Below are 25084 nucleotides of genomic sequence, written 5' to 3' on the forward strand. Positions count from 1 at the left end.
TACCACATCTTTTTTTAACCATTCAGGCATTAGTGGGCGTTTGGATTGTTTACATATCTTGACTATTAAGGAACATAGGTCTTAGCGTCAGCCATATCGGGGTTCCAGTCCCATCTTAATGCACATTAGCTGTGTTTTGGGGCATGTCCTAACTTCTCTAACCTTCTATTTCCTTCTCCTTAAAAAAAAGTAGATAATAAAAGCACCTAGCCCGATTAGATAAGATTGATAAAGAATCTTTAGCACCATCTGGCACTCAGTATGCTCTCACTAAGTACCTCCTATTACTACTAGTAGTCTATTATTATAATCAGAGAAGATTTCCCAGAGAGGACAAGAGCTAAGGTGGACTTGCTGAATGTTTGGGTTGAGTGCAAGCACTACCTCATTTGTCACTGACACGGAGGATAAGATATGATCAGTGATGCCTAGTTGGAGATGTACTCAATGACATTGGTAAATGCATAGAAATGCATTCATTCATTCACTCATTCATTCATTTATTCATCAAATATTTCCTGTGTGCTTTCTCATTGCTAGCTACTGTGCTAGGAGTCAGGAGTACAAAGGTTAAGTAAAACTACTCAGGCTCTTTTTTCATTGAACAAATATATAAAAATATACAATTATTATGGTAAGTGTTATGAAGGTATACACTGTGTTATGAAGGTATATACTGTGCTCTGAGTGTGGGTAGCAAGGGAATACCTACCCGGTTTAGGGAACAATTTCCTATAGGAAGTGACATATGAACTGAACTCTGTAGAGGAGTGGGAAGTGGGAAAGGAGGGGGTGGAGAAGGCTGTTCAGGTAGGAGGAACAGCATAGTTGAAGACTGATCTTGGTGCACCTGAGACCTGGACAGACCAGAGTGGGTGGAGTGCAGGGAGGGGAAGCGGGGCAGGTGAGACTGGAGGCAGGGTTTTATGGGCAGTGGTTAGTAGTCAAATCTTTATCCCAGGTGTGTTAATGGTAAGTCACTAAAGAGTTTAAGCAAGAGTGTGATGTGGTCAGATCTGTGCTTTGCGAGAGCACTGTAGCTGCTGTGTGGGGAGGGCCAAGAGTGCTGGAAGCAGAGCAGAGTCTCTATGATTGACTGTGTAGCCAGGTGACTGAAGGGACTGAATTCAGCAGGATGTGAACATGAAAAGATTCTACTTTTGTTGCTAACCACTGTCCTCAAATGTGTGATACAGTTTCCCTTCAAATGCCTTAATGGCATCTCCAGCAGATTATCATAGTTTGCAGATCATTTACTGTTATTAAAAAGTCCTGTCTGGCCTAGTCCAGTCTTATACCCAGTTTAAACCCCACTCAGTCCAGTTATAACCCAAGGACTGAGAGATGTCCCTGGAAGTTGGGCTGCTATGTGGTCTGTTTTCTTACCTTCTCTATTATTGGTTTTCCTCTGTTTCCTGGCCTATGGGGCCTGAATGTAGGGCTGGGGAAAAGTTACAAATGTTTCCCAATTAATTGGAGCTGCTGATGATATACTCTGTTTAGTAGGCATCCAAATGCTGCCTCTGTCTGATGAGACATTCTTCACTGGGTCCTGCAAGAGCTTCTGCCCAATTCTCTGATGTGGGAGGGGCCCCTCTTTTGACACCCTGCTTTAGCAATGTACACCACAGAGTCTTGGTGCTGGGGCCCCCTCACTTGGGCTGTGGCCCTCTTGGACACACACCAGCAGTTCCCTTCAAGTGTGGCTTTTTTCTTTGGTGTCTTCTGGGAAATCCAAGCATTGTACCACTCTAACTGATGTCACTTCTTTATTCTCCAGTTCTGTTTTTCTGTTGCTCAGGGTGGTGCTAAGAGTAAATTAGCAAGTCCACTGCCTAAGTAGATATCCAAGCCAGCAAGGAGATGCTTGTATTTCCTTCTTCCACATGTTTCTTGTCTTTACAAGAAAATTTTTTTAATATTTATTTATGTATTTATTTATGTATTTATTTTATTTATTTATTTATTTATTTATAGGCTGTGTCAGGTCTTTGTTGCTGTGCACGGGCTTTCTCTAGTTGTGATGCGTGGGGGCTACTCTTCATTGCAGTGCGTGGTCTTATTGCGATGGCTTCTCTTGTTGCGGAGCACAGGCTCTAGGCACGTTTGCTTCAGTAGTTGTGGCTCACTGACTCTAGAGCACAGGCTCAGTGGTTGTGGCGCACGGGCTTAGTTGCTCCGAGGCACGTGGGATCTTCCCAGCCCAGGGATCTAATCCGCGTCCTCTGCATTGGCAGGTGGATTCTTAACCACTGCGCCACCAGGGAAGTCCTACAAGAAATCTGATTGGTTTTCCTTACCTTGGCATGTGGGGAGGGAAAGAGACACATCATTTATCCCCAGGGAGTCTCTTCATGTTACTCTAGTGTGTGTGTGTATGTGTGTGTGTGTGTGTGTGTGTGTGTGTGTGTGTGTAAAATGCAAAGGGGAGGGTAGGGCAAACTAATGCTTGTAGTTGCAAAGCTAGTTCTGCTGCTTCTCATTAACCCACTCTTTAGATGATAGGGGTTCCTTGGTGCCTGTTGTTGTCAGCTTTGGAGCTTTGGTGGTAATTCTGAGAACACAGGGAGAGAACAATTTACCAGCCTGAAATATTGGCTATGGGAGGTGAGGGGAAAGAGAATCAAGGAAGATTCCCCATTTCTGACCTAGAAAATGGATGGATGGCAAGACAGTGAAAGATTAAAAAAAAAAAAAAGACCTCGTAGTTGGGGTAGAGGTCAGGCCCTGAGTTTGCTTTTGCGCACTTCAAGTGTGAGGTGGCATCTAACTGGAGTTATCAAGCAGGCAATTAGACATATAGCCTGGACCTCAAAAAAGTCTTAGCTGGAGGTATAATATGGGAGTCATTTGTGTATAGATAATAATTGAAAGCATTCATATGCATATAAACAACTAAGGAGGTTGTAGCATGAGAAGAACGGTAGGGCCAGGATTGATCTTTGAGAAACTCCAACAGTTAAAGAGTGAATAGAGGAGGACAGAAAAAAAAATGGCAAAAGATGCTGAGAAAGAATGGCAGAGGAAAACAAGTAGCGTGTGGTGGAATAGCATCCAAGAGAAGAGAGTGTTTCATAGAGGAGAGAGTCATCAACATGTTGAGTGCTCCTAAGAGATCAGGTTCAGTGAGAACTAAAATGTCCATTGAATTTAACAACCTAGAGACCATTGGTGACCTTAGTGACAGTCATTTCAGGGGAGTGGAAATGGAAGTTAGATCATAGGGGTTTAAAAAGGAGTGTGTTGGACTTCCTAGGTGGTGCAGTGGTTAAGAATCCACCTGCCAATGCAGGGGACATGGTTTCAGTCCCTGCTCCAGGAAGATCCCACATGCTGTGGAGGAACTAAGCCCGTGTGCCACAACTATTGAGCCCGTGTGCCACAACTACTGAAGCCTGCAACTAGAGAAAGCCCGTGTGCAGCAAAAAAAGACCCAATGCAGGCAATAAGTAAATAAATAAATATTTTTTTTAAAAAATTTAAAAAAATAAAAAGGAGTGTGCAGTGAAAAAAGGAAGACAGAGTAGAGAGAGTAGACAAATCTTTTGTCAGTTTGTTTGTGAAGGGCAGGACAGTGATAGGGTGGTATAGAGTGGAGGAGGTGGAATTGAGGGAGGATGTTTCAGAGGTAAAGAGACTGAGTGTATTTGAAAGCTGATGGAAAAGATCCAGTACACAAGGGCATTAGGAACTGAATATACAAAATGCAGTTGAGGTGGGATCCAGAGTGCAGGAAGAGAAATGGGCTCAGTTAGGAAAAAGGAAAGTAAGAAATAATTGGTATAATTTTATGTAGATGCGTAGGCTTCCATTTGGGAAAATTGAGGGAGTTTTTGACCTTTTTGAGTAGTAGAAGTAAGATCATAGGGGGAGATTTTAGCTAAATTGAAGACATGAGTATTCATTATTACTGCTTTACCATCATCTGTAGAAGCCCTTTGTAGGAAAAGGAGCCTTGGGAGACATCCTGGGGAAACAGGTCAGATGGGTGCCAGAGAAAAACAAGAACAGGGAGTCTAAGGGAGCAGCACATGGCTCCAGGAACCGCTGCAAACAGCCATGTGCTGCAGACAGCATAATGTGTAGGGAGTACATGCTTTGAAGCATGAGTTTAGGGAACAGACCCCCTGGCCTGGATCCCAGGAGATGTTTATCTGCTAGGCTCAACAATTAGAATTGTTTCTTCTCCTTGTCCAAATGTAAGCTCCTTCTCTTAAGATATTTACAAATTCATGTCTTCCTGGTCCTGGCAAATAAATATCAAGGACAAAATCTCAGAGGGACAGAGTCCACTCTTGGTTAAACTACTCCAAGAGTCAGTTTCATTTCTTCATTGCCACGGCAGCCCTTAGATTCCAAATTCCATTTGGCTTAAGACATTTTCCAAGGTTACATATGTCTCTCACCTGCCATGGCATCCTCACGTACTTTTCCAAACATGCTGGCATAGCAGTATTTTTCTCTAGCCAGGAATCTGATTTTAATCATTAATATACATCCCATCGAAAGCTAAACCTTAAGAGATTAGGGAGGAGCAAAGGTAATATTTTAGGATTTCAACAGTCTTGTCTTTTTTTATATAAATTTGTATTTATTTATTTATTTATTTATTTATCTGTGTTGGGTCTTCGTTGCTGCATGCAGGCTTTCTCTAGTTGTGGCAAGCGGGGGCTACTCTTTGTTGTGGTGCTCAGACTTCTCATTACGGTGGCTTCTCTTGTTGTGGAGCAAGGGCTCTAGGCATGAGGGCTTCAGTAGTTGAAGTGCGTGGGCTCAGTAGTTGTGGCTCACAGGCTCTAGAGCACAGGCTCAGCAGTTGCGGCACACAGTCTTTGTTGCTCCACAGCATGTGGGATCTTCCCGGACCAGGGATGGAACCTGTGTCCCCTGCATTGGCAGGTGGATTCTTAACAACTGTGCCACCAAGGAAGCCCCCAAGATTTTTTTAAACTCCTGCCTTTGCCCCAAACTAAAAGGCAATCCCCTTCCTCTCTCAGCCACTTCAAATTAAGTTACCTCATTGGACTCATATTTGGTTATTTCCCAGTCCCTAAGCTTTTGTGTGAGAAAGTATGTTCAAGCTTCCCTGGGTGGATTTGAATTTGTGTTTATCCTATTTCCCCCATTCATTTATTAGTTCCTTAAGGGTTGTTCTCTGCTCCAATGGTTTTGAACTGTTTCTTATGTCCTGATGATTATTTCATCAAAGAATCTGAATCCTAGTATGATAGAAACATGTTTTCATGCACTTTTTATTATACTTCTCATTTACTGTATTATTTTAATGGCCAAAAAAATTGTGGTAATATGGTAGGGTGTACATTTTATTGCAATAAGAATGGTGGCTAACACTTATTTAGCACTTTTTACATGCCAAGTGATGTTCTAAGTGCTTTACATCAGTGACCTATTTAATCCTCTCAACTATTCAATGTGTTGGGTACCATTATGGACCTCCCTTTTATAGATTAGGTGTCTGAGGCACAGAGAAGTTAAAATATTCTCGCCCAGAGTCACTTGGCCAGGGTAAGGATCCACACCCAGGCAATCTAGCTCCTGTACCCACATTCTTAGGGACAATGCTATAACATGATCCACCATATAAAACCAATGTTTTACTAGTAATTAAAAATATATAATTTGAACTCTGAACTTTACCACTACAGAAATCAAATGAAGACAAATAAAATCTGCAAAAATAATATCAGCAAATAAAATAGGGAGAAAATTGTGCATTGGGCTTGCAAGTGGACATGGGAATTAAGGAAGAGTGAATATTCAGCGATTCTAATGAAAACCTGTGTCCTACACACAGAGGAGAAGGTGATGTGAAGATGGAGCAGAGTTAAAGATGCTGACCTTGGGGACTGATGTAGCCACAAGCCTAGGAATGCTGACAGCCACTAGAAGCTGGCAGAGGGCTTTATCTTGAAGTGGTCATAGCCTTGAATACCATCCGTAGGCGACAGACCCCAAGTTTCTATCTCATCTCCCCCCTGCACCGCTCTCCCCGACTTCAGACTCCTTGCTGACTGCCTGCTAGACGTTGCTCCTTGGATGTCTAAATGGACATCTCCAGCTCAACCCGGCTCATCTCCAAGAGAGCATTCATTCGTCGTTGTCACCCAGGCTACTTGCTTCCTCATTTGTAAATAATAAATTCCTCAAGAACAAAAAAAAAAAAAAGAAAAGAAAAAAACCTGTGTCCTGCCTAGAACACTTTTCCTTCCCCACTAAGAGTCTGCATACCCCTAACAGAGAAATAATGTGGTGGTAAACATTCTGTATGTCTCCTGACTATACCTCCTGTATATGACTCGAAGCAGAGTGGGCCCTGGATGAGTATTAGTGTCTGATTGGGAAGTTCATTAGTTCATTCAACAACCATTTATTTAGAATCTACCCCCCAAAAGGTCAAGTATCTGTATGGGGAGGCAAACATATAAACAAATAATTACAACAGTAAAATAAATTTATCTGGGGATACCAAGATGAAGAAGAGAAGTGGTGGGGAAAGGATGATAGGGAGAAGGTATCCCTAAAGAGGGAGTGCTCGAATTGGGTGAGTGGGTTCTTCAGGCAGACAAGGAATAGGGAAGGCCATTTCAAGCCCAGGGAGTGGCATGTGTAAAGACTCGTTGGTGTGAATAAGATGATGTATTCAAAGAACTGCATGTCCCTTAGTATTATGGGGATGTATGGTGCCCGGAAGGAAGGGAATTGAAGATGAAGCTGGAGGGATAGACAAGGACTAGAAAAATATAAAGGAATTTGGAGCTTTATTGGAGAGAATGAAGGAAGAGTCAATGAATAGTTGTAAGCAGGGGAGTGACACGATGAAGTCAGTACTCAGACAAATTGAACTTCAACTTCTTCCAATTGATTTTCACATATGAACAATGTATTAAAAAGTAATCAAGCATATGAGATTTATATATATATATAAAGTGGCTGCCTGTAGTTGGCATATATTGTTTATGCCTGCCCGGCATCCATTCTTTCTTTCTGTCATTTTCTGTAATAGCATTTGATTTTCTTTTTGAGGGTTAACCCTTCCAATGCCTACCATTTCCTGCAAGTATCAGACAAGTTATTCTACCTTCTTTAGCCAAAAATTGACCAAGGGATCTGAGTAAGTTTCCTCCAGCTCCTCCAGGAATTTAAATTTTGTGAGGTGCGACTCAAGGGTGGGAAAAGATTGTAGCTGATGTACTTGGTGTCAGCACCCTGAAGGAAGCCCATACTTCCTGTTACTCAGGTCATCAAAATTACCGCAGTCTTCCTCTTCCTGAAACTAGATCTTCCCAGTTTTGGTTCCTTGAACTTCCCTATAACCTTCCAATAAATTCCACTTTTGAGGTGATACATTCTTTTCCTGCTCAAACCACATGCAGTTTGCTTCCAAGTGAAAAACCTTAATTTATACATCACCTGTAGGGATGATCTGCTTTACTTTTACCTGCTAACATTAGCTGGAAATTTTGTACTTAGTTTGGTATGCTCTTCCCAGCCTAGACACGGCAGACAGCCCTTTTCTCTCTGGGTCTCACCGCTGCACTAGAATGCTGGCAAGACATAGGCTCAGGTTTGCTTTGCTCTCAGAACCTGCAGACCTCCCTCTCTCCCTCTTCTCCCCTCAGCCACCAACCTGGAACAGAGGGAATCTCTGTTTATGACAGTCTTCTTCCCATTTTATTTCTCGCCAAGATACTTTTTCTATGTTTAGCACAGAAACATTCGTCCCCTTCACAAAACCATTGTGTTCTCTTAAGATCCCGGAAGAATAATGAAAAAGAATTGCAGGCCTCTTCTACTTTCCATCTTGTCTCAAATTTACTGAGAGGCAGTAATTACATCATTTTCTGTGTGCCCGAATTGGGAAGCAGGTTGAAGGTAGAAGAAATATGAAAAGACAAGGAAGAAAATAAAAGAGGAAAAGAAAAGAAATTAACACTTCAAAGTATTCCAGTAGTTTAACAGTAAAAATAATGGTACCTTTCAAGATATCTTCATTATCATTCTTTGTTTTTTCTGTGTGTGTATTTTGTTTCATTTTATATTTTATTCATGGATGGAGAGTGTACGTTTATTACTAGATGTATTGGGATGTTTTCCTGGGTACACAGTGCTGTACATAGTCACTGTAGTGCCAGCAATGATTACGTAGTGCTGTACATAGTCACTGTAGTGCCAGCAATGATTATGCCTGTGTCACAAGGTGAACAATATTTATGCATTTTCCAAATTATCGGAAAGAGCTCTGGGAAGCCACACTTCCCGGAAGAATGTATGGGACACAGCCTGTCCATCTTAAACATTGGCTTTTGGCAAGGTGGTGGTGTTAGTCATCTCCTTCACGCGTACCTTCTGGCGTTCGAAGCTTCCTGTATGTTCTTATGTAATATCAAATCCAGATGGTGGAGTGTATGGAGGTGGAACAAATGACTGTGAGTGTTTTAACATGTTTCATGACTGAACTTTATAATGGTTGGCTTTCTTTCCTAAGTCTCCATCTCTGCCACATTCTGTGACAGTTTTTACCAGGTTGTATAGAAATTCTTATCGAACCAGGGCTCAAGGGAGATAAATGGTTCAGCCTCTAATCCTGGTCACACTCTCAGTCTCTCTTCTCATATCCTTCCTTTCTTAGCCACAGAAACTTGGAGCTTTGCAGTGCAGAGAAGATGGAAACAAAGAGGAAGGAAAAGGAAAAAAAGCCAATAAAGGAAGCTGGAGAGAAGAATGAAAACTTGAAAGAGAAGAAGAGAATCAATACTCTTAAAATATTTTGAAAGTTTTAAAAAGCAAAAGATTAGAATTAGTCAACAAAAAAATTTTACAAGTGTCATTTATGCCTCCTCTCCTTTTACATCTTCCCCCACCCCACCCCACCCAAGCTCCCTGTCTCTCTTCTCCTCCCGGAGCCTTTCTGATACAGGACATTTTAGTGAACGCAGGACATTTCACAAAAGTAATGATGGTTTTGTATGTGTTTTTTCAATATATGTATTAGATCTATTGCTCATCATTACTCGGGATCCTCTAATTAAACAAGAACTGCTTCTAACTGCTTTATCATTACAAGTAATGAAGTTACCCTTCTTGGGAGATACTGCATGAGAGGGAGGGGGGAATCAGGATTTGAACCATCCTCGTACTACTCTCCTCAGCATGGAGGTAGCTTGTATCCTGGACCTCATAAAGTCATTTTCTAGCCTTGTTCATGTTTATATTTTGTTTTTTACAATTTCTTTTACCTGCACATCCTTGGTATTATTTGAAAACTTTTAACTGGCTTCAGCTCTTTGCTTGGTTATGAATGTAGCCAATAGTATTATAAATGGTACTTTGTTCAAGAGTGATGGCAAAGAAAGCCTAGTTCATTCCTTTTATTATAGATTTGCCTTCTAAGGAGAGGCTACCCTGAGATAGCATTATTTATGCTAGCAAATGTTACATGCTTTTGTGTTCTGGTATTTCTTTCTTTTCTCCCTTTCTTTCTCTCTCTCTTTCTTTCTTTCTTTCTTTCTTTCTTTCTTTCTTTCTTTCTTTCTTTCTTTCTTTCTTTCTTTCTTTCTCTTTCTTTCCTTCTTTCTTTCTTTCTTTCTCTTTCTTTCTTTCTTTCCTTGTTTCTTTCTTTCTTTCTTCCTTCCTTCCTTCCTTTCTTTCTTTCTTTCTTTCTTTCTTTCTTTCTTTCTTTCTTTCTTTCAACTTCCTGAGATAATAAATCTCTTTCATTCAGTAAGCTTAGGAGAGGAGGGTGAGAGGTGGCTTCATCCAATGATGGCATTTCTTTCTTTGGAGATTTGTTTCAGTAATTACCCAGGCTTTGATGTCTATGTTGCCATATTTGTTGACATTCCTAATGCTAGAGGTGATTTCCATCGTAAGCTTTTATCCTCATAATTTTACTTCCCGGAGGCCAAGGACATGCTCTGTGCCTGACTGAATTATGAAATACTGGGTTTGTCCAACCCGTCCCTCCACTGGCTGCACCACCCAGGACGCTGTGAAAATAAAGCTGCCACTGCCTGGAGGTCAGCAGTAATCCGCTGGTTCAGATTAGCTTAAACCAACATGAAACCCCAAAGTCCAGGCTGTGGAAGGTCACCTCTGAACCTCCTTGAAGTAAGTGTTTAACCAGGTTGTTACTTATCTTAGTGTTGGTCTCTGAGGTTCATTGGGTTTTAAAAGATCTGATGCCTGGTATAGCCTGTAGGACTTCACTGTATGGGGGTGATCATTACCGGGCTCTCCCTTCTTTTCTCTTGGTAAGAGCCTCTTTTTCCTTTGTTGCTATTTTATACTCAGTACCTTGGGAGAAACACTTCCTAGGAATTTCCTCTATTTTATGTCGTCTAGCCAAATATAAAAAGAGAATTGAATGGGAATGAGATGAAATTCAAGGATCGATTTATAAAATATATGTATTTTGTCTTAGGTTTTATGTAACTCACAGCCCATCTTTTTACTGTAATTCACCTAATTCTCACAGGTTACCCCCAATACTATTTATCATTCATTTATTCAATAAACATTATTAATGTGGGCATTTTGAAAATAAAGTGGGAGAGATTTCAACCAGAATATAAGCGCCATGACCACAGGATTTTGGTCTATTTCATTCAGTGCCATATCCCCAGCATCCAAAACAGTACCTGGCACATCGGAGGCACTCATAAGTATTTGTTGATGAATGAATAAATGAATATTAGTGCAATTTTTTGGAAAAAAGTTTATTTTAGCATAAGAAATATACTATGTATATTGGATCTGGGATTGTGAACAGCATGAAGACAATGATTAAGAAAATGACCCCTTGGGAGACTTGAAGCCCCTGAATGCCAGAGGAGGAATATTCCTTTATGTTCAGAGTGGGCAGCTATTTTATTGTTTTTTAAGGTTTATTATTTATTTATTTATTTTTGGCTGTATTGGGACTTCGTTGCTGCATGCGGGCTTTCTCTAGTTGTGGCGAGCTGGGGCTACTCTTTATTGTGGTGTGCGGGCTTCTCATTGTGGTGGCTTCTTTTGTTGTGGAGTATGAGCTCTAGGTGCTCAGGCTTCAGTAGTTGTGGCATGCAGGCTCAGTAGTTGTGGCTCTAGGACTCTGGAGCACAGGCTCAGTAGTTGTGGTACAAGGGCTTAGTTGCTCTGTGGCATGTGGGATCTTCCTGGATCAGGGATCAAAGCTGTGTCCCCTGCATTGCTAGGCTTATACTTAGCCACTACACCACCAGGGAAGTCCCTGGGGAGCTATTTTATGTTCCAGATCGCTTTTACCTCAAAGGAGACATGTAGTTAGTTTCATCTTTTCATTTTCACTCTTGTTTAGAAGGTAAAAAGACTCTGATCTATAAAAACAATGAATTCGTTTTATTAGTCTTTTCTGTGTTCATTTAATCCCTGTCTCGAAGGAATTCCAAGGTACCCACCAGATGGTCAGCTCAGCACAGAGGTTGTGAGCAGAGCCAGCCCTTGAGGCAGGCAGCATGTATGTCTGCACATAGCTCCTTAGCCAGTGCCAGCTGACTCTCACTAGAGTTTCCATGTTTGAATTTTCTATTCACTGTTCCTCTATTTGTGTATCCTTCTTAGGGTCAGCAGTAAAGAAAGAGGGAACTGAAGACGGGGACCTAGGATGTTGGTGGAGGACTTGGCTGGCACCGTCCGTCACCCACTTTCTTTCCTGTCTGCCTAGCTCAGAACATCCTTTTTTTTCCTTTGGTTTTCCAGCAGAAAAGTCAAAGTGGGAACCAACTGCCATTGGCACACCCAGGTAGAAAGGTACCGTCTCTTTCCTTTTGTAGTCACGGGAGCTGAGACTTCAGAGCAACTTTTTTGAGGTTATGCAGTGTCTGCAGTGGCGAGACCAGGAGTTTTGTTTGAGGCTTTTGCCATTAGATTGCTCTATAAAAATCACATAACACATTCTAATATTTTTGTATCTCAGTTGAAGTGTTATGAGATTTCATTATATAAGAACCTTAAGTTCTACACATAAATCTCTCTCCGGTCAGTGAGGCTTTGTGTGTTTTTTTGTTTGTCATTTGTTCATGCCCCGCCCCGGTAACTCTGAGTTCATCCAAGGCAAATGTTTCTAAACCAGCCTGTTAGAAAAGACACTGTGGTGCAGTGGGAAAAGCACAAGATTGCAAATCGGGGTCTCAGCTCTACAGTGGATTTTATTGCTGACCAGCTGAATCCAGACCCTGTGCTTCATTTTCTTGGTTTTTAAACTGAGGAAATTGCATGAAGTGAGCTGTAGCAGTACTTTCAGCTTTACTGTTCTACTTAGGCTCAAGACCTTTGGTCCCTCCTTTCTGCCTGTTTGAATAATGGAGTATAAAGCATTAGAAAGAACTGTTCAGTAAAAGTTCAGTAGCTGTTCAGCATCAGTTCAGTAACAGTTAAGTCTCAACTGAATAGAATCTAGACAACCTACCTGGTCTATAGAGGAGGGAACTAGGTGAGCTCAGAAAAGTCAAGTTACTTGCCTAGGTCAACAACTAATTAAGAGCAGAAACCTGACATTTTTATCAATCATGAACTTTTTTCTCAGAAAATTTCCCCTCAGGAGCTTGTGGTGGTGGTGGTTGTGGTGATGGTGGTGGTGGTGTTGCTGGGTGTAGAAGAAACAGAAGTTTTCACCAAAAAATGGAACTTCTATTTCTGCTCAGATGGCACTGTCCATTTTGATATTCCCTGCATATCTCTTTCCAAAGTGTTGGTGGCTGTTGTGCAGAAGCATGTGTTGGTTGCTTTAGGATTAAACACAGACCAGAAACTCCTAGAGAAAAAGACTACCCCTTTTCTTAAGAAACTAGCACCTTTCTTTAATTTCTTTTCCTTCTCACCACTTTAAAAATCATGCTTATTGTTCAAATGGTAAAGGAGGTTAGAAAAATCTGTTCAGACAGTCGAGAAGCAGGAGTTCTAGTCCAGCCTCTTCACTGGGTTTTGGAAAATCTGATGGATGACTAACATAAACTAATGTGAAGATAATAAAATTCTGCTCTACACACTGTTTTCCTGCTCTGGAAGGAGTGTTGTCTAACTATGAACTCATTATGCTGTCACAGGCCAGCTCTTCCTGACTTTTCTCTCTCTTTGATCCCAGTCCCTATTTTCTAGGTTACTCACACTTCAAACCTGAGTCATCTTTGGCTCGCCTCCCCCCCACTTCTCTGATACATTGGAGCAGTTGCTAAACTCCATGGATTCCTTCCTTGCAATGTCTCTTGCGTCAGTTTTCTTTCTTCATGCCTATTTTTCACATACGTCACATAGAGTCCTATTTTGTGACCAGTTAAGAACACATTTGGAGTCACACAAAACTGATCTGAGTCCTGGCTCTGCCACTTACCACCTATGTGTCTTGGCTTAATCTCCCTAACTCTTCATTACCTTATCTGTAAAATGGGAATCATAATTTTATCAGCCCCCAAAGATTTATTGTGAAAATTAAAATGACAGAATGTGGGTAAAATACTCAGTAGAGTGCCTAGCACATAGGCTTTCCACACATAATAGCAGTTATTACTGTTCACTCCTCCGCATCCATCCTACTTCCTGCTAGCAGATTCATCCTCTGAAAGCCTTGTTCTGACATTCTCTCTTCCTTACTCTCGAAGAGAGGCCACATCTGTAGCTGGACTGCCTGAGTAACCATTTACTAGCCGCGTGCTCTTGAGCATGTTTACTGACTTCTCTCTGCCTCAGTTTCCTTATCTGTGAAATAGCAATAATTGTATCTACCTCAAAGGGTTATTGTGAAGTTTATATTATTTAATATTAATAGTTCATATTTTAAAGTACTGGCACACAAGTTAATATTAACTTTTGATAAATAAAAACCTATGCCATCTTCTTATATTTCCTCTTTTATAAACATGCTCTATATTCATTTCTTTGGTCTTGCTGTTCCTTTCACCTAGAATGCAGGGTGGTTTCATGGAAAGAGTACTTGTAGCCCAGGGAGAGTAATAGGTTTTACTTACATGCCAGCTTTGACTTAGTAGTGGTTACGTGGATTACTTGTAAAATACTCTGAGGCTTTGTATGTTTTCAGTGAGAAGTCATCTAGTTTTGTCTCCCATGAGCCCTGAAGGGAGAAGTGGAGCTATATTCTTGTATTTTGCCACAATAAGAATCACAATGTTTTCATAATAAAAATACACAGTTTAGAGTGAAAGATAAATTTTCTTAATACTGAGGGCTAAAGAAAAGAATTTTCCATGGCTGTTCTCTTTATTTCATTTTATAATACTCTTCTGATTGTTTTATATACTCAAATTCATTTATCCCTCATTTACACACAACATTATAATACAGCATTTTCTGAGGTGGGTACTGTTATTGTCTGCATCTCCTTATTAAGATGAGGAAACAAAAGCAGTAGGAAGTCAAGTAACTTGTGTAAGATCATGCAATTAATAAATGGGAGGGCTAGGATTTGAAACCTGGTCAGTCTAGCTTCAAAGTCTACACTTTTTTTTTTAAGAACTTTTATTGAGATACAGTTAACAGACAATAGACAGCATACATTTAGAGTGTACAAACTGGTATCCCAATCTCCCAATTAATTCACCAGCAATCCTCCCCACTTTCCCTACTTGGTGTCCATATGTTTGTTCTCTACATCTGTGTCTCTATTTCTGCCTTGCATTTCCTCTTTCCTAGTTGTTAGCATTTGCCTTATGTACTGAGGTGCTCCTGTATTGGGTGCATATATATTTATAATTGTTACTCCTCTTCTTGGATTGATCCCTTGATCCTTATGTAATGTCCTTTCTTGTCTCTTGTAACATTTTTTATTTTAAAGTCTATTTTATCTGATATGAGTATCGCTACTCCAGCTTCCTTTTGATTTCCATTTGCATGGAATATCTTTTTCTATCCCCTCACTTTCAGTCTGTATGTGTCCCTAGGTCTGAATTGAGTCTCTTGTAGATAGCATATATATAGGTCTTGTTTTTGTTTCCATTCAGCCAGTCTGTGTCTTTTGGTTGGGGCATTTAGTCCATTTACATTCAAAGTGATTATTGATATGCATGTTCCTATTACCATTTTCTTAATTGTTTTTGTGTGTGTGTGTGTGTGTGTGTGTGTTTTTGTTTTTGTAGGTCCTTTTCTTCTCTTATGTTTCCCACTTAGAGAAGTTCCTTTAGCATTTGTTGTAGGGCTGGTTTGGTGGTGCTGAATTCTCTTAGCTGTTGCTTGTCTATAAAGCTTTGGATTTCTCCATCGAATCTGAATGAGATCCTTGCTGGGTAGAGTATTCTTGGTGGTAGATTCTTCCCTTTCATCACTTGAAATATATCATGCCACTCCCTTCTGGCTTGCAGAGTTTCTGCTGAGAAATCAGCTGTTAACCTTATGGGAGTTCCCTTGTATGTTATTTGTCGTTTTTCCCTTGTTGCTTTTAATAACTTTTCTCTGTCTTTAATTTTTGTCAGTTTGACTACTATATGTCTTGGCATGTTTCTCCTTGGGTTTATCCTGCCTGGGACTCTCTGTGCTTCCTGGACTTGGGTAGCTATTTCCTTTCCCATGTTAGGGAAATTTTCAACTATAATCTCTTCCAATATTTTCTCAAGTCCTTTCTCTCTCTCTTCTCCTTCTGGGACCCCTATAATGCGAATATTGGTGCATTTAACATTGTCCCAGAGGTCTCTTAAGCTGTCTTCAGTTCTTTTCATTCTTTTTTCCTTATTCTTTTCCACATCATTGATGATCACCATTCTGTCTTCCAGGTCACTTATTCGCCCTTCTGCCTCAGTTAATCTGCTATTGATTCCTTCTAGTGTATTTTTCATTTCCGTTATTGTGTTGCATATCTCTGTTTGTTTGCTCTTTAATTCTTCTAGGTCTTTGGTAAACTTTTTGATCTTTGCATCCAGTCTTTTTTCAAAGTCCTGGACCATCTTCACCATTATTATTCTGAATTCTTTTTCTGTAAGGGTGCCTATCTCCTCTTCATTTAGTTGTTTTTCTGGGTTTTTATCCTGTCCCTTCATCTGGTACAAAGTCCTCTGCTTTTTCATTTTTTCTCTCTTTCTGTGGCTGTGGTTTTCAGTTCCACAAGATGAAATACTACAGATACTGCTTGATGCTGCTGTCTGCCCTCTTGTGGAGGAAGCTATCTAGGAGGCTCATGGGTGCTTCCTGATGGGAGGGACTGATGGTGGGTAGGGCTGGGTGGACAGAGCTCAGTAAGACTTTGATCTGCTTGTCTGCCAGTGGGTGGGGCTGTGTTCCCTCCCTGTTGGTTGTTTGGCCTGAGGCCACCTAGCACTGAAGCCCACAGGCTCTTTGGTGGGGCTAATGGCAGACTCTGGGAGGGCTCACACTAATGAGCACTTCCCAGAACCCCTGCCACCAGTGCCCCCATCTCCTCAGTGAGCCACAGCTGCCCCCCACCTCCGCAGGCAACATCCCAACACCAGCAGGTAGGTCTGGTTCAGTCTCCTATGGGGTCACTGCTCCTTCCTCCAGGTCCTGGTGAGCACACTTTTTTGCGTGCCCTCCAAGAGTGGAGTCTCTGTTTCCCCCAGTCCTGTGGAGGTCCTGCAGTCAAATCCCGCTGGCTTTCAGGGTCTGATTCTCTGGGGATTCCTCCTCCTGTTGCTGGACTCCCAGGTTGGGAAGCCTGACATGGGGCTCAGAACCCTCACTTTAGTGGGTGGACTTCTGCGGTATAACTGTTCTCCAGTTTGTGAGTCACCCACCCAGCATTTATGGAATTTGATTTTAACGCGATTGTGCCCCTCCTACCATCTCATTGCAGCTTCTCCTTTGTCTCTGGATGTGGGGTGTCTTTTTTGGTGAGTTCCAGTGTCTTCCTGTCGATGATTGTTCAGCAGTTAGCTGTAATTCCGGTGCTCTTGCAAGAGGGAGTGAGCGTACATCCTCCTACTCCACCATCTTGATCCTAACTCCTCCAGAGTCTACGCTTTTGACCACTATACTAAATATGACTCTTGGTCCTTGGGTTACTTTTTAAGTAAATCTAATTTAATTAAAAAATAAGGTAACAATGCAATTTGAATACATTTAACTCCATACTTTCAGACAATTCTACAAAGGTCCAAATTCCTTTTTCAAATATGTATCTCTCTGAAGATTGGTTTCATCCAGTAATAAAATTAAGAGTATCTTGAGCAATGGATTCAAACTACTGCTTGCAAAACCCTAGGGTTGCACGGAAGTTTTTCTGGAGTCTGAGGGCTGATAAGTGGTGGGTGTAAAAGTGGCTCTGAGCCTGCATGCTCATTCCAACCCAGGTAGCCTTATCTTACCTACTTAAAATTGGGATTCTAAGTAAGATTTGTTTTGAAGAAAGATCTTTGCCTTTAAAAAGTGAAAAATCACTAATCAAGAGAAATAAATGGACAGCATATTTTGGGGGCAACTCTTATTAAATATTTATTTCTGGTCAGTGAGCTGCCAATGTGAATTTGGCAGTGGCGTGTGCAAAATTACACTACTGGAAAGAACCTGGAGTACAAATAATGTTGCAGTTATGGTCAGATACACACTCATTAATGGTCAGTGGCACAAAGGCCAACAGTAATATTCTCTAACAAAAACTGGAGCATGCAACTTAAACTCACATAATAGTCACTAGGATATTCCTGTACTCAGTGGCTCGTTTCTTGAATTTTAGTGATTTATATGTTGAAGCAAAGTATTAGGTCCTTGTAAACATCCCCCTCATTTCCCCTCCCCACTGCCCCAGTTTCCTTGTCTTTGTTGTTAGTTGAGAGTACATGTTTAAGCTCTCTTAACTCATGCATAATAGGAAAAAAATCATATTTGGCCTCAATTATTTTGTAGTATTTTTAGTGTTCAACTTTTTAAATTTTAAAATTTTATTTATTTTTTTTAAAAGATTTTTTTTTTAATGTGGCCCATGTTTTTTTAGTAATTTTTTTTAAAAAATTTATTTATTTATTTATTTTTGGCTGTATCAGGTCTTAGTTGCGGCTCACGGGGTCTTTCATTGTGGCACGCAGGCTTCTCTCTAGTTGTGGCATGCGGGTTTTCTCTTCTCTAGTTGTGATGTACAGGCTTAGTTGCCTCGTGGCATGTGGGATCTTAGTTCCCAGACCAGGGATCGAGCCCATGTCCCCTGCATTGCAGGACCAATTCTTTACCACTGGACCACCAGGGAAGTCCTTGATATGAACCATTTTTAAAGTCTTTATTGAATTTGTTACAATCTTGTTTCTGTTTTATGTTTTGGTTTTTGGCCATGAGGCATGTGGGATCTTAGCTCCCAGACCAGGGATCGAACCCTCACCCCCTGTATTGAAGGGCTGAGTCTTAAATACCGGACCACCAGGGAAGTCACTTGAGTGTCCAACTTTATGCCCAGATTATCCTGAGATTGGAAAAATTTCTTGTAATCTACTTTTCATTAAGTTAAAACACATGTCAAATGTCAAACAACAGTCACTATCAAGGCTGCAAAGAACAAAGAGCTTTATTTGGAGTCTTAAGAATTGCACTTCAGGAGATACAGATTTGGTAAAACCAGAAGAGTGTTCCAGGAGAGAGAAAAAGTCAGGGGCTTACAAAGGCAAAAGTCACATAGTTGTTAAAATTGTCTGGCAGGAATTATGATTGACTATGACTCAAGAAAGGAAATATTCATCCTTAAGGGGTAAGCTGTCATGAGTTATTTTAGGGTAAGGGTCCAATAAGTATTTTGAGTTTCTGGAACATTGGGAAGATGTTCTGGATGCCTGTATTAAGACAATAAGTGGTCAAAGTTCACATTTCATCTGGGCTGAGACACACATTTTCACACTTCCTCAGTGGCCTCCAAGCTCTATTTTAGAGAGCTCTGTTAGCAATACTGACACCATTTTAATTTTCCTTTTACACAACTTTGGTTTGGAATAGAGGAAAAATTGAAAAGCAACAATTGGAAGAATGCTCCTTGGATTTACTTTGAATACAATGAGGGCCCTAAACTGCCCTTTTCTTCTCCAGAATCCACTTGTGACAATGCAAGTATTGGGTCACTCAGGGTCTTTGATTAGACTTTTAGAAGTATGCTTCCAAAATATCATCTGTCTTCAAGAAAGGTACAGTTCTACCAGCAATCAGTTTTTCCATATCATAGGAAGCAGGACTGTGGTGCTAATTATTCAAAACTTTGAGTAAGTAGCTTATTTGGCCTTGGGATGCATTGCATTCCTGACCTGTAGAGGATTTCCCCTACCAATTATGATTTGCTTTAGGTGAGTGGCATTTAAAATGACTTTACTTTGAGAAGCACTCACCAGCTGGGGATAGGCTGAGTGGGTATGAGAGAATGCTGATAGCAGGAGAAAGTCTGCCTGGTATTAATATTCCATGTAGAAAATCTACCAAATAGAAATCCACATAGGGAATAAATGAGAGTTGATTTTACAAGTAAAACTCATTACTCTAGTTGATTTGTGATTTAGTTTATCTGTAACTCTAATCTCCATGGCATACCTCGTCAATACCTTTGTCTATAAGAGTGAATTAATAAGATACTGATAGAGCAGGAGAAGGGAAATCCTCAGTCCTCACCGCTGGTGCTGCCCACAAAGCCCTGGATACCTGCAGACTTAATTTAAATGAAGATTTCAATTCCTACTGAAACAAGTTGTAGAATTCAAAAGCTGTAGAATTTAAATGGCTACCTTTTTCATTTAAAGTTACCATTTTAAAAGCATTCCTGAAAGAAAACCTTCCTATGGAAGACAAAATCCTGATCTGAAACAAGGTTGTATTGAGTGAATATTCAAACAGAGCACCTTCCAGTGGGGTTTTATAAATGCATTTGTGTTGGGTTTCTTGCAACTTTGGTTCAAAGGTAATGAGTTTTGGAGAAGTTGGGCCAGTAGTCAAATGGAAAGTTATGGCTCTTTCCTTAGTGGTTTTGGGTGTATGATGATAATTCACAACCATGACTTAGCTAATGAAGTGGACTCTTTAGTTTTTCTGAGCAACACTGCCTCCTTGTGTAATGAGAATTACCTTCTAGTCCATTAATTATATAGTTTAAAGACATATTTTTTCATTTGAATTTAGGTGCTTAAACAACCCAAACCAGATAGGGTGCCTCATTGAAGAAAATCTCTTTGTGCCCACGTTCGATAATTTCCATTGATAAGAACAGCTGTCTTGTTTTCAGGGACTGTCTGCTCAATTTGACATTATCTATATTTTTTGCTCTTACTCCTAACCCCTCTCATTATGACTTTAAAGTGGTAGAAAGCAATAGAGAAAGTGGATGAAATACAAAGCAGTGTTTTTGCTACTCACTACATCATCTTTGGAAGTTTCCATTGGAAAGAAGATAGAAACTTTTGGATAAGTGACACGATCCACTAATCAGAAGATTCAAATTATACAGGTATTCTAACTGTATCAAAATCAGTTGATCCAAAGTAGTAAAGCCTGATGCATTTGTCAACGTATTTTCTCACCCTTTCCTACTTATTCTTGGTTCAAAAGATTGGTGCTGTTTGACTCCATGCAATTCATTCAACAAATATCTCTGTGCATCTGTTAGATACCAGGCTCTGTTTTAGATGCTGGAGATCCTGTGGAGAACAAAACAGATAAAAATCCTGCCCTCATAGAGATTATCTTCTAGTGAGGGAACAGATAAGAAAGATATTAAAGTAAAATATACAGTTGATCCCTGAACAACATGGGTTTGAACTGCATGGATCCACTTTTTATTTGGATTTTTTCCAATAGTAAATACTATTGTACTACGTGATCCATGGTTGGTTGAATCTGTGGATACAGAGGAATTATGTGTTACACACCAACTTTTGACTGCACGGAGGGTCGGTGCCCCTAACCCCCCTCTTTTCTCAAGAGCCAACAGTTCATTATTTTAGATGGTGATAAGTGCTAAGGAGAAAAAATAAAACAGAGAAAGGGGGTAGTGAAGGTGCAGAGTGAGGAGTGATATTACAGTGTTAGCTAGGGTGGCAGGGAAGGCCTTACTGAGGAAGAGATATTACAGTGAAGTGAGGGGAAGAGCAGGAATTGCAGACCACACCATGAGGATGTTTGGGAGAAGAATGTTGCATGCACAGGTAACAGCAAGTGCAAAGGTCCTGAGAAGGGAATGTGTGCCTGGCTTATTTGAGCGACAGCAAGAAGGCCAGCATGGCTAGAGCTGAGTGAACAAGCAGTAGAGTCATAGAAGGTAAGACCAGACAGAATCTTAGAGCCTTTGTAAGGAAATGAGGTTTTAGGCCATTGGGGGTTTTGAGCAGAGGAGTGAGATATTTTAACGTATTTTTTAAAAGAATAGAATGAAAACAGGTAAGAGTGAAAGTAGAGTGGATGGCTAGAAGACTGGATTTTGATTTTGTAATCATTCCATCATCTATTCTGGAGTGTGCATACCTTCATGAACCAAGAATTTGTTAGTAATATACAAGGTACTTGTCATGATCAAGGGTTTTGTTATTAATAATGAGTTACCATATAATAAAGTTGAAATACTGAGTAGGGAATAATTTTAGAATTCTCAATAGTAATCAACAAGGAAAATTTTGTTTGAACAAGCAAATGATTAGATTTGGGACTAGAAATGCAAATATGATTCTAATTCACATTCTGTGTTTGTAGAAACTTACCCCATTTTATAAAATTATGCCTTATGTAGAAAGCAACTTAGGACACTTAGGAATAGTTCATCTTCTAAGAGAGCAACCCTTTCCTGAAAGTGTTAATCTAGCCTAAAACTTTCAGCTAGGAAGATCTTTTGATAAGAAACAGAATAAAAACTTGCTCTCTTTCATACATAGGCACTCAGCCTTTGCACCAGTTCTACTTCCCAGCAGTCTTTGTTTACATTGCAACTGTTTGTATTTTCCTAAAATTACTTTAAATGTACTGCGTCACCATTGTACTCAATTCGCTTCTTTTAAAATTGGTGTTTGGAAAGCTTTAACATTATTACCCAAAAGCTAGTCCCTGAAAGCAAACCGTGATTTCTGTACACACTATTAATAAGGGCTTAACACATTTTTAGATTTGCAGAGATGCCTTACATAACCCTTCCACTCAGGAATCATTAATTTGAGCTTTAACATCTTTAATAGTGTGATGTTCAGCTAACACTGATGTGGCAACTCTCAAGGACACACCTCATGCCCCCAAAAAGATTCTCAGTGGCCTGAGGTAAGAAAAGCCTTCAATGATCCCATGACTTAATACTCACAAAAATCTTTCATTATATGTTCATTTGACATATATTTGCTGAACACCTACTATGTGCAAGCTGACGTGGGAGGATACAGATATTGAAGAATCAAAAGAAATAGTGTAGTAAATGTATGTATTATCTTCAGCTTATAGTTTCCTACTAATAACAACTTTATCCTGTTCTTAAGCATTACTATTCATAAACTGAAAATGAATCCCAATAACATAAAATATACACATATAGAATGTTCATATTCTGTATTGATCCTGGATTTGAGCATCACTGTCTTTTCTCCTCAGGCTTAGAATAGAGAAGGATCTATTGTCCCTTGTCCTTCCACTTCCCGCCCATGCCCAAGGTTCTTAAACATTTATTTCATCTCGTCTGATCATAGTTGCTGATTCCCTCTGATTAGCCAGCCTTGTTTGTTTGATACAAACCCAGTATTCAAGCCTTTGAGGAATTTCCCTGTCAATTCTAAGATGGATTACCACCTGTGTTCCCTCAATTATGTTTCCTTGGATACCAGAAAAAAAATTCAAGCGCTTTGCCTAAGCTGTGTTTAGGGCCAGTCTTGCTAAAGTGTGGAATTTACTAGGTGCTCATAGCCTTGTTCAAGGCGCTTCTCCATGGCAGGGCTTCAGGGCCCCCGTGATGTCCCTAGGCTCCTGGTGGTCCCCTCAGGATCACTTGATAGGTCTCCTTCTTCCCTAGAGCAATCTGAACCTCTCTGAGCCACCTTTCCTTCTTCAATTCTTCATCTAGAATTTTATAGTAAATTTTTGAGCAAACAAATCCTCGTGGATCTCCTCAAACCACAGTAAATCACAGCATTCCACCTATGGGGTAACTGCTCTGTAGATTTATAACCACAGTGTATTTTTAGAACTAGAAAGGACTTTAGCACTTTTCTGGTTTTAGTTTTGGTTTTGTTTTTTTAATAATCATGATCTTTGCTTAAAAGAAACCTTATTTGGAAATCTAGTATATAAAACAAGTAAGAGTAGAGCTGCGCCAGATGGAGGAGTAATGGGTCCCCACATCCTCCAACTTCTCACTCGCCACATCCCCAGAGCACCCCAGGGACTCTGTAGAAATACTCTCCCACAGGGACCTCTGAAAACCGCCTGATTTGCTAGATGAGGATTGCCCAAGAGCTTCATTTTGTATACTTCCTCCTGCTTCTTGGAGGTCTGACCTCTGTTCTCATAACCTTGAGGCTGTTATTTACCTGCCCCCAACCTGCTTGGAGGGTGAGGTGCCATCCCCCTGGCATCACAGTCTTAACAACACTTCGCCGTGGTGGTGGGTGTCATGAGGCTAGGTTTGATGGATAAGGGTCCTGGAAACTCTTCCAACAGCCTGCATACAATGCTAAGTTTTCTCTTATTACAACATTACACTCTTAAAAATATTTAACAAAAATAGAGACTTGTGAAAATGTTCTCCTTTGCAGTGACTGTGGTGAGAAAGCACTTCCCTGTGAGTTTGCAAAGACACAAAACATTTCTCATTCTCACTTCAGCTTTTGACCAGCAAAATCCAGCTGAATTTCCCTTCATATTAATAGTCTCTGTCCCTGGAGGAATCTAAGCCCATTTTCATTACTTTAATGGAAGTGGAGGGATGATTGGCGCGAGGCTGAGAGTGGTGATCATGTTTTGGAAAAGTCCATGTTTGAGAACACATTGTTCTATTTACTTGGCCCACAGGACAATTAGGACAGATAGAAGATAATCAGGAAGCTTGATGTAGGCAGCTTAATTTAGTTTAGGCTGCTGATTTAAAAATAAAACCCCATGTTTAATGGTGGGGGAAGAGGAGGGGAGAAAATAGAAGGCTCCTTTGTTTTTCATTGCTGGCAATTAGATTTTGCCATCATATTAGACCACACCTTTCTGGAGAGGCAATGGGGTATAGAGGAAAGTATGGGAGCTTTCGAGTCCTTTATTCATATTTTGGGTATGTGTCATTAATCTGTGCTTTCCCCTCTCTCCCTCCCTCCCTTCTTTCTTTCTTCTCTTGACAGTACTTTTAGACTCCTAAAACGTGCTTGGTGCTGTTAGTTGCTGGGTCATGACACTAAATTACACAGTATGGTGCTCACGGCTTGGGGAGGATTCCCATTCCATCTTTGCCATTTACGAACTGAGTGATTTTTGTCAAACCACTTCATGTCTCTGAGCTTCAGTTTCACCTTTTGTAAGATGGGAGTAATCGTAGCTCCTCACAGAGCAGCAACAAATAGATAATTAAATGAGATAGCATGTGCAAATTACCTCCACAGAGTGCCTGACACAGAGTAGGAACTTAAACAATGGGAGCCTATTATAGAGTTCCATCTTTATAGTCATTATAACCTGATATTTGGGTTCCTCTTACTACATTCTATGAGGAATTCTCTGAGGGTTTTGGCGTATGGACTCTTAATTTCATTCTGCCTCAGTCAGCGATTTGTAGGCCAACAATGGCTCCATCCCAGAGATCCTGAATTCTCAAAACTCTTCCATACTCCAGCTTCTGGCCTTCAACCTCTGTCTCCAAGTTTGCTCTCCCACTAAATGGGATTTTCTGCTCCTTTGACATCGCTGGCCTCTGGATCTCATCTCAGCTTCCCAAAGTGTTAGCCTTCCACACTCCACCCCATCCTTTTCTCTGCCAGCTTCATTTCCTTTCACGTTCCTCCTGCACACCACAGCCAAACATTCACTGCCCCAGTCTCACTAGAATATTACTCATTGCATTTGCCGCAGCAAATTGTCACTCTTAATCAGCCCAGTTATGGTTTTTTTTCCTCATACCTTTGGTTTTCTTATTGCTGCTGGAGAAAAGTATTCAACCATGCTGACACTCATCTCCTTCAGTTTA

General features: G+C 40.5%; 1 protein-coding gene across 1 annotated transcript in view; it reads left to right on the forward strand.

Moving 5' to 3' along the window:
* Nucleotides 1-10030: 10030 nt before the first annotated feature.
* Nucleotides 10031-25084, forward strand: part of LOC130839985 (uricase) — a 93205-nt gene continuing 78151 nt past the window's right edge. Inside the window, exon 1 of the mRNA XM_057714910.1 lies at nucleotides 10031-10128. Coding sequence (XP_057570893.1) covers nucleotides 10078-10128 — 51 coding nt within the window. The 5' untranslated portion in view covers nucleotides 10031-10077. The remainder of the gene's footprint in view (nucleotides 10129-25084) is intronic.

The sequence above is a fragment of the Hippopotamus amphibius genome, chromosome 1 (assembly GCF_030028045.1).
Source record: "Hippopotamus amphibius kiboko isolate mHipAmp2 chromosome 1, mHipAmp2.hap2, whole genome shotgun sequence".
Classification (NCBI taxonomy): Eukaryota; Metazoa; Chordata; class Mammalia; order Artiodactyla; family Hippopotamidae; genus Hippopotamus; species Hippopotamus amphibius.